The 9,887-nt window shown below is 39.2% G+C and overlaps 3 protein-coding genes across 3 annotated transcripts; 1 reads left to right on the top strand and 2 right to left on the bottom strand.

The window, feature by feature from the left end:
- Positions 1-430: 430 nt before the first annotated feature.
- LOC108127203 (HUWE1-associated protein modifying stress responses) lies at positions 431-5,556 on the bottom strand. The gene is made up of 5 exons (XM_017244118.3): positions 4,871-5,556; positions 2,704-2,793; positions 2,458-2,644; positions 2,161-2,391; positions 431-1,867 (listed from the first exon to the last, which is right to left on the bottom strand). Exons 1-5 carry the CDS (start codon positions 5,049-5,051, stop codon positions 1,744-1,746), a joined length of 813 nt encoding a protein of 270 aa, XP_017099607.2. The 5' UTR covers positions 5,052-5,556; the 3' UTR covers positions 431-1,743.
- Positions 5,557-5,898: 342 nt separating this feature from the next.
- On the top strand, positions 5,899-7,635 carry Rrp45 (exosome complex component Rrp45). The gene is made up of 4 exons (XM_017244131.3): positions 5,899-6,443; positions 6,503-7,102; positions 7,163-7,303; positions 7,367-7,635. Exons 1-4 carry the CDS (start codon positions 5,987-5,989, stop codon positions 7,405-7,407), a joined length of 1,239 nt encoding a protein of 412 aa, XP_017099620.2. The 5' UTR covers positions 5,899-5,986; the 3' UTR covers positions 7,408-7,635.
- Positions 7,636-7,745: 110 nt separating this feature from the next.
- Sap30 (SIN3-associated polypeptide 30) lies at positions 7,746-9,556 on the bottom strand. The gene is made up of 2 exons (XM_017244132.3): positions 8,976-9,556; positions 7,746-8,552 (listed from the first exon to the last, which is right to left on the bottom strand). The coding sequence occupies exons 1-2, from the start codon at positions 9,366-9,368 to the stop codon at positions 8,424-8,426; spliced, it is 522 nt and encodes a 173-aa protein (XP_017099621.1). The 5' UTR covers positions 9,369-9,556; the 3' UTR covers positions 7,746-8,423.
- Positions 9,557-9,887: the final 331 nt, after the last annotated feature.

The raw sequence follows: 9,887 nt of genomic DNA, 5'->3' as shown, positions 1-9,887 counted from the left end.
TACTATGCTTAAGAAAAAAGGATAATACATTGGTATTCCAAATAATATATAAAATATATATATAAGTAATATAAATTAAAAATTGGAAAACGAATTATAGCTTTCAGATTTAAAATTGTGAATATTTAAATTCCCTAAAACATTCCCCCCACATTCATTTTTAAATAAAAAACACCATTGTTTAATTTTTTTTCTGTTTCTTGTTTTTTTTTTGTTTGCTTTTTATTTAACTTACAATGTTGTTTCATTTTCTTGTAGGTTGCTTTTTATGTTCATTTTTTTTTTTGTGAGATTTTCTCATTGTTTTATGTTTTATTTTTAAATAATGTTTTAGGTTTAGTACATATAATTACAACGCAATATTTTCATAGGACTTCGACTTCAGCTTCTTGACTTTTCCCTTCTTCCTGCCGACAACACAGCAACATCCTCAACACCCTATCCGATTTTAGTTTTTATTTTGTTTCTCTTCATGTTTATTTAAATATTTTTGTTTTTTTTTTTTTAATAATTTGTTGGTTTCGGACCTTGTTGGTTTAATATATGCCGAACTACAAACATAGATCAATATTTCAATCATCGTCATGCTATTCATATACATAGTTATATGTATAAATAGATGTTGTGTATATGGAATAATCAGGCTAGCTAAAAATTGGCGGAGGCTTCACCACAAGTTGTATACAATGTGTGTGTTTATTTTTTTTGTTTTTTTTAATAATTAAAGGTATACAGTCGACCTTTCTATTCGGGATTTTGGTTATAAAAGGGATGTTTTCTTTCTGGTTTTTATAATTTGGTAGGTGGAATTGTATCTGGCTTTGTTCTGTTGGGTTTTTAGAGTTTTTCTTAAAATGTTATTTTGCTTGGAAATAGAGATGATGAGGACCCGAATGAAAATATATATATATATACATATATAGATGTTTTTATAGATTTTGACATTTTCAAAAAGGATGCTGTTGTTGTATATAATTAGTATATATACATGCGTGTATACATTATACATACTAATCGGCTAATAAAGTTCATTTTAAGTCGCATATTTAATAACATTGAATTTATGTCGCGTTTTCCATAGTTTCTTACATTCTTTTCTTTTCTTTAATTTTATTTTTTTTTTGTTTTTTGTTATTTACACAGCTTTATTTTGTGGTTTATTTAGTAAAATACAATTACTATTAATGCTTGGCTTAAACTTAAGTCAGACCCACAGCTGGCATAAAACTACTAACTCAACTGTGTCCTTTCACTTTAATGTTTTCATTAATTTTCATGAATTTCTCCTTGCAATGAAAATGATCAACAGTATTTATGTAATATATTCATGCCCGACCGATGCTTCCAGCACTCTATCTCTATGTCCAAAATAATTATCAACTTGACTTTAAACTTAAGTGCTATCAACTAAAACATAACTTAAACTTTAATCTTTATTTTTATATATGTATATACTCATATGCACATACATACATATATATAAAAAAAATATATATACCATGCGTGTGTGTGTGTGTTGGGTTGTGTTGTGGTTGTTACGTACATATGCTGTTCTGTTTGTAGAAGATTTCAATTTGATTTTTCGACAATTTACAAAAACTTTAATAAACCAAAAAAAAAAAAAGTTTAAACTTGAATTAGTCGAAAAACCATAACACATCCTTAGCGGCCCGTTTGGTTGATGATGGTGGCAGGGGCATCGGTATTACATATATATATATATATATATTGGTTTCCATTGGATTACATGAAGCGCTGACGTTTACTATTATAGTGGCATATGTCCATTTTGTCGTCGATGGGACTGCCGGGACGCTTGCAATGGCGCGCTATTTCATTGGCAACAAATGCAAACAGCTCTGGGCCACTAAAAAAATAAACAAAATATATATATTATTTATAAATCATTAACAGAACCTTATTAGTAAACTTGATCTACGAGGTAATGCCTAAAATATCAAGCTTCATGCCCGAGAAACTCTTCCGTTTTAAGTAGCTTAATAAGGAGATTCCTTATAGACAAGGAAAACATGAAAAATGACTCAAAATCTAACTCTAATCTATGACTAACTTATAAAGAAAATAATAGATAACATGACTCTATTAACTCTCGTCTAATCAAGTCTACATAACCCTTAAAGATCCAAGTATTAAACCAACCGTGGACGCAGAACCAAGGCCTCCTTAAATGTGTGCAAATCATCACCGATACCACCGGCGCCAGCGGCTCCACCTGTCTGACCACCGCCCCCACCTCCAGCACCAGCGGACAATAAATGTGATTGTCCTCCAGTTACGGTCGGGGGGCCACCGGCCAGACCCAATCCTGAACTATGGAATCCTAAGCCAGAACCACCGCTACCACTCTGATGGTGTTCCGGCTTCGGTGAGCTAAATAGGAAGACACACAAACTGTAAATGGGGGAATGCTCTGTGAGAAACTCAATTACGACTCACCGACGATTGGCATGTGGATTGGCGTTGGACGGCGGTAGAGGCTTTCCTGCCAGATAGGCCAACAGATCCTCGCGTCGTATCATTCGGCGTTTTTTGCTGCGCGCCCAATCGGCCAGTTCGCGTGTGCGTCTTTGGTAGCCACACTGAATGGCGGCATCGCTGGTGCGTTTGAGACCATCACATGATTCTGAAAATCAAGATTACAGGTGTTACTATCTATAGAAACTATTAAATCAAGGATCGTACCTTTATAGAGAGTTGTCACAGTGCCAGCTGCGGTCTGGAAGGGTAGCCAAAGGGCGCCTGTATCTGAGGAAAATGTGTTCGATGAGCGCTCTAAAAAGTAAACAAAAAAGAAAGACAGCTATTAGTTTATTTATTTATTAATGAAGTTTGATTATTTGTTTAAAGAAACTTTTTTTTTGCTGAGTCTGCTTTGTAATACGAGGATCGTGGCAAGCAAGACTGAGAAAGTGAGAAGCAAAACCTACCGGAACCATAACTAATATAATTTGGTAATATTAAATGTTATAGTATTGACTCCCCAGGCCTTTCATGTAATATTATATTATACAATTATTTGGAATTAAGTTCCTGGTATGAATATTTTATTAATCATTAGAAGACTTCTTAATAGAACCTATTAAGATTCAATTATAGACACAGATGTTGCTATTAAGGACTTTTAAAGACTCGATCGATGATCAATTAAATACGAAAATGGCACTTTTTAATGGAAGATACTTTTGCAATAAAGATGTTTTCCATTAAACCATCTGCTTATGACTAACTTTAATGATCCTCCTAATAACCCTAAACAATTAATCGATATAAATCGATTTATTTTGCAACTAAATCATCACAAGTTTCTTAAAGACTTCATAATTACTTGTCTTCTTCTTTCGTATCTTTCTTCTCGCAAATTTTATCAGTTGGAAACTAAAGAATGCATGGAGAAATACTAAAAATAGATCATAGATACTATTAGAAGCATTATTAGAACGAAAAACGGGACTATGTGACCTGCCGGCCATTGAGGATCATTTTCCACCATTTTGTTGTGTGTCCTTTTTGTATTCTTTCTTCCCTAACCCCCTGCTCGTGGCACACCTGCTGCACACGGACAATAAAGGACGAAAAGATACAAGAGTGGGACAAAAGGAGAGACGAACCAGAGCCGTTATATGTATATCGACCCAAAAGTGGAGGAGAAAGAAGAAGCAAATGCCGAATGAAAATTCGTGGAAGTGGGATGGCAACAGTTGACGTCGTCATAAGCAAAAATAATTCGCAAAAAAAAAAACAATAAAGATTTTAAAGAATTCAACAAAAAAAATGAGAAGAATCATACTTCCTCTTCTACACATCCATCTTATTTGCATTTTTCTTTCAGAGAAAACAATGACGACAGCAAAACAGCTGTTCGACGCACACACACACACACACACAAACTCCGACTGTGATGTTTGGATGTGCGTGCATGCGTGTGCGTGTCGCAGTGTGTGTGTTGGGTGTTGTTTGTCTCTCTGTGTTTTTGCCTGCACGCACATGTTGATTAATGATATCAACAACAACAACAACAATAATAAATAGCAATAACAGCAAAAAGGCTGACCAGAAACTAAAAAAGAGCAGGCCAAAGGAAAATTCTTTAAGGCGACGCCTCTGCTGGTGCTGCTGGTTCTGGTGCTGCTACTACTACTACTACTACTGCTGCTGCTTCTGCTGCTGCTGCTGCTGCTGGGGGAAAACGTTGCACTTGCTTTCTCGCTCTGGTTCGCTCTTCTGGGCTCTCTCCCTTTTTCTATTGCATTTATCCCCCTCTACAACCATCCATCGCCGCCTCCTGTTGGCTCTTCCTGTCCCCCTCTGGCATATTCTCTCGCCGCAAGCCCTTTCTGCATTTTGATAATGCGTAGATTATTTCAGGATTGGAACAGGGGGTCGGTACCAAAATTTCAGGATGGATGGGGAATGAGGGGGGGGGTTAGCTGAGCAAAAAGCCGGGATGCTGCGCCTGCTGCTGCTGCTGCTGTGCATTCTTCCTCTTATTCTGGCTGGTCTATTAATACCTCGCCCAAAACTATTTTTAAAGAGAGACGGACTGCCGCAGACAGAGGCGAGAATTAATGTTATGTTTTGGGGGGCAGAATTATGGAACCCCCCATTGGCGTTAATCCTGCCTACGCCTTTGGCTCGCCTGCTCTCCCGACCCACACACACACACACACGCACACACACACACTATACGGCACACAAAGAAAGAACTAACAAAATTTTGAAAGCATGGAAAATAGTAGGTTCTGTTCTCTCCCCATTTTTCTTCCTCTTCTTTTCAAGCCCGGACGACGCCCTTGAAAGAGGAGATGATTTGGGGATGCCGCCGCCGCCCGGGTTTGTACCCAAAACTCACCTCTGTAAAGCTGGGCAACGGCCGTGGCCGAATCCTGGAATGCTCCATAGACGGTGCTCAGATTGTTGTCCCGCTGACGCACATACTCCCGTTCGTATTCATCTTGCTGGCCATGGATCTCGCGATGGTATTGCTCCTCCAGCCAGCTCTCCTCGCCCCCAGACTCCTGCTGTTGCTGCATCTTGGCCGTTTTTTTTTTTTCGCACAACCTTGTTCCGTTCTTTTCCGGCAAATGCCACAAAAAAAAAAAATAAAATATATTCCTGGTGCTGCTGCTCCTTTTCTTCAGTGCGGCTGGCTCTTCTTCTTCAGCTACGACGACACACTCGAACACACACACAATTACACACAACACACACACTGAGGCACGCGCGGAGACACAGACACACACACGCACGCACTTTGCGTGTGTGAGTTTGTCAACTCTTGGAATCGCACTCCGAATATGCGTTAATGATCCTTTCCGCGATCCTGAAAACCAATGTACTGGCTCGCGGCGACAATCTTTGGCAAGACTACAGAGTTTTGTAACTTATTTGGTCCGCAGTGGTATAACGAGCAGCACTTTCATCAAGTAAACCAGCAAAAAAAGAACTCACACACTCAGTGATAGCGCTGCCAGATCGTCCAGAACTCGGAAGTCTTTTGAACTAGTTCCGAACGAGTTATATTCTTAACGCTGAACTAGTTTTTGGTTAATTTTTGTAAAATACTAATAAAATATATTCTTCAAGATTATATAAACGATTTTGTCAAAAATTTCAATGATGTCCATATGGCTTAAGACTTAAATAAGAACTTAGAACAGTAAAATCCTCAATATATGTAATGTAACGCAAGGCATGTTACACTAAAAAAAAACTAATAAAGATAATAAAGGAATTTGAATATTTTCTAGTATTTAGAGGCGATAATAATATTTTAATTTACTAAGTGTGACTAAATTAAATATAATATAAATTCGATTTTTATTACCTTCTTTGGAACCAGTTGGAAAATGAATCATAATCGACTTGTCGATACCGCGACTTTTTTCCATCAGCCGGTCACACTGCGGTGCACGTTTTTGAAAGCCGGCCATCAACGTTGAAATCCAAAACAAACCAGAAATCCACAATGTTTATGAACTCAAATCTGTTTGAGCCCGGGAAATCCAAGGCGGAGAAGACCTTTATCCAGCAGGCGGTGAAACAGAACAACAGATTCGATGGAAGGCGTTCCACCGAGTGTCGCGATGTGGAGCTAACCTTCGGCTCGGATTGGGGCACTGTGGCGGTTTCTCTGGGCGAAACTAAGGTCCTGGCCCAGGTGAGCTGCGATATCGGTGTACCAACTATAGCCCGGCCCAACGAGGGAAAGCTCATACTGAATGTTAACATCAACGGTGTGGCGTTTCTCGATGAAGTCCAGAGCACTTATGACCAGAGATTCCTCACCTTGAATTCCCTGCTGGAGCGCACGTTTCGCACTTCCAGGTGCCTGGACATGGAATCCATGTGCATAGCTTCCGAGCTGCACGTGTGGTGTGTTCGTGTGGACATTAATGTGCTCAATCACGATGGAAATCTTTATGGTAGATCTGGATCCAGGCAGGGAAGCTTCAATGATTAAACTAACCTCTTTATATTACAGATGCCAGTACTATAGCCACCTTAGCAGCATTGATGCACTACCGCCGGCCGGATGTGAAATTTGCGGACGATGAACTGCATATCTACACCGAAAAGGAGCGGGAATACCAGCCCCTGCTCTTCCTGCACTATCCCGTCAGCGTAACATACTGCATTTACAAGACCAGTTCACAGCCGATAGTGGATCCAACGCTACTCGAAGAGAACGCCGCCGATTCAGTGATTGTCCTGAGCTTTAATTCGTACCAGGAGCTGTGTACGCTGAACGCTGGAGGCAGTGCACCCACGAATGTACGAACCATTATGCAGTGCGCCCGGAGTGCAGCCAAACGTTCCAAAGCCCTGGTGGATTTCATACGCAAAGCTTTAGGCCTACACGAGGCGCAAAGATCACGGGGCAGTCAATATGTTCCGGGACTGCTGAGCCTGGTCAGTGAGACGGCGCAAAAGGTGAGCTTCCACAAGCTGATGAAGGACGAGCTTGGTCAGGAGCGTTACACCATGGAAGCTTCGCAAATGGAGGTTGACGAGCAGCCCCCAAAAGAGGTGGAGTTAGTGGCGGAAGATGTTGATAAGGTGGAGATCCCTAAACAAGAAAAAGGTAAGAAAGGATGCATGGAATAGAACGGAAAAGAACGATCAAAAATGGTATTTTTCCTAGAAACTCCCATGGATGACAGCACTTGGCTGCCGGAGGAGAGCACCGAGGCGACGATTCCCACGCCAAAACCAGTAAAAAACAAGCGAAATAGGAACAAAGCCAACAAAAAACAGCAAAATCAACCTACAAAAAAACCACAAAGTATGTTGAAAAATATAAAATTAAAGTATTTAAAAACTAAAGAAGATCTTATCCAATTTGCAGATGATTCGGATTCGGAGGAGGAGACCAAGCCGGTTCTCTAGTAACCGGATATAGAGACAGTCCTGATAGTTAAATGAAAATGCTTTCTATTAAGTTTTATTTAGGCTTAAACGTATGGCTAAAAATCAGTCTAGGCATTTAACAGAAATCGCTTAAAGAGGAATTCCAATCTGAGCTTGGAACCAAGATGTTCGTCTTAGTCTTAGAACTATAGCTCTAAATATAATTTCCGAAAAAGGACGATTGTTAAAATGTATCTTTTACAGCAATTGTGGTTTTTGTGGTTTTCTGGGGGGGGAGGGTCTGTCAACTCAAAATAATTAATTTATTTAAGTATTAATATTTTATTGGTGTTTTTTTAGGTTGGTTGGTAGGTTCTGTTCGTTTTCTAGCCATCCCCAATTAACATGAGATATAATAAAAAACGATGAAATTAATAACTTTCGTCGTAAATCTAAGAATACGAATTAGTGTTTGATTCAGTGGTTGGTTTTTTGTGTTAATTCTCTTGTAAATTTACATAGTTTATTTTTTTTATGTAATATATGTATAAGTGTAAAAGTGTTTACAGTAAAGAGCTCTATTAATATTAACAACAGACCAATGCTACTTTTATGTTGTACAATATTTCGCTTAAACTTAGACTATTTTTTATTTGTTTTGGGAGCACCAGTTGCCACATTACTTTACCTTTTTTTCGTTTAGTTTTACATTGCAATTTTTTTTTATAATTTAAAGTTATTAGTAATCTTATCTGTTTTGTTGGGAAGTGATCGGGAAGGAGATTTATGGGCAGTGGGTGAGATGGAAAGGACATTTCGCTATCAGTATTTTTTTTTCACACAATTCGTTTCCTTGTCGTTTATAGATGAACAATGCTCTGACATCTCGGTCTCGGTATTCGATGACGACACCAAATGCAGCAACAATATTATGAGCGTTTGTGGGTGGCGGGCGGTTGTTGGTCTATGGGTTGGCATTAAAATGAGAAGACCGAATCGGCATCGTCCTCCTCCAATCTATGCCACCTGACCACCTGGCCTCCGCCCCTGCGTCTTCAGGTAGTGTCGTTGCCAATGCCATTCTTTTGGTCCAACTTATTCGAGCCCATCTTGACCATGTACACAAAAAATGTGATAATCTCCTTCTCCTTGATGGGTATTGTCTTAAAGTGCTTCATAATGGTCTGGAAATATTAAAAAAAAAGGTAATTATTTAGAGAATCTAATAAATATTAAATAAAGCTATAAAGAAAATTAAAGATCTTCTCTGATTTGATTTAAATACAAAATTTTCCTTTGTTTGTAGTTAATTTTTTAAGAATATTAACAAAAATATTAAACTTTAACTTTACAGAAACCATAAGTATTTAAATATTAAATTTAAAACCAACTTCACAAACACCAAACTTGATTGAGAACCCAAACTAGGTCACCAAACATATTCACTTTGTAGGGCAATTGTAAGTAACATAGATTTTCATCAATCGACATTTTTTTGGGTACATATTTTTGCGACCAGCACTGTATATTTTTCGACTGGCAAATAAAAACCCGAGACGAAGAAACTAAAATATATGCGACCGGGGTGTAGGGGAGACTCTACTCACATCCGCCAGCTGCGCCCGCTTCATGCCCTGTCGGGTTTGGACCTTGAAGTGGCGCTTGTATCGACGCAGCGTACTAACACCCAACTGATATAGATCGGGGAATTCGTGCAGATCTGTATCCGTTTCGTTGCTATCGTCCTCGCTGTCCTTGCGCCTCCGCTTGGTCCGCACCGATTGGATGCGTTCCTTGTGATGGTCACAGATGTATATGTGCTGGGCACTGGGATCACTACTAAGTTTTAGCCGCTTTTGGGCCACCGTTTTCTGGATACGCTTGGAATAGCTGGCATAGCCGGCCTGGTTGCGACACCTCTCCATGTCATCGATAAGGCAGCAGGTCTGGTCCGTGTGGCCGCGACTGTCCTCCTCGCCGGTGCTGAATCCGTTGTTCATCCTAAACTCCGTTTAGCTCCAATTTTTTCCGTAATTTTCTGTTAGTGATGCGGATTTTCTGCTGCTCGACAGCTCCTCCTCTTTGTTCCGCTTTAGGCTACGTTTCCGTTTCTCTTTCTATAGCTTCTACTTCTGATTGCTTTGCCTTCCCTTTCGCTGTTTGTGTGTTCCACCCCCTCCACCATAGTTTCTTTTGCGTCGCCTTCTCCACAGCCGGCTGAGGGTCACACTTAGGGATGGTACTATGACAATGGTTTACGAAATTTAAATTTTGGGCGGGAAATTTTTATAATAACTCAATAATGAGCCTATCTATTTTATTTAAAAGCCTTTTCAATGGGTTTAGGTTTATTATCTTGCAACTTCGTTTTTATTTTATTTTTAAGGTCTTATAGGACACTGCTGATCAGCTGAGCTTAGAGATGACACTTTTAATACCTACAAAATCTACCAAAATCTAAAAAGTTTCATTTAAATAAAACTTGAATGAAATAAAACCTCAACTAAATGTTAAAATTT

The sequence above is a fragment of the Drosophila bipectinata genome, chromosome XR (assembly GCF_030179905.1).
Source record: "Drosophila bipectinata strain 14024-0381.07 chromosome XR, DbipHiC1v2, whole genome shotgun sequence".
Classification (NCBI taxonomy): domain Eukaryota; kingdom Metazoa; phylum Arthropoda; class Insecta; order Diptera; family Drosophilidae; genus Drosophila; species Drosophila bipectinata.
This window is presented reverse-complemented; position numbering and strand designations above follow the sequence as displayed.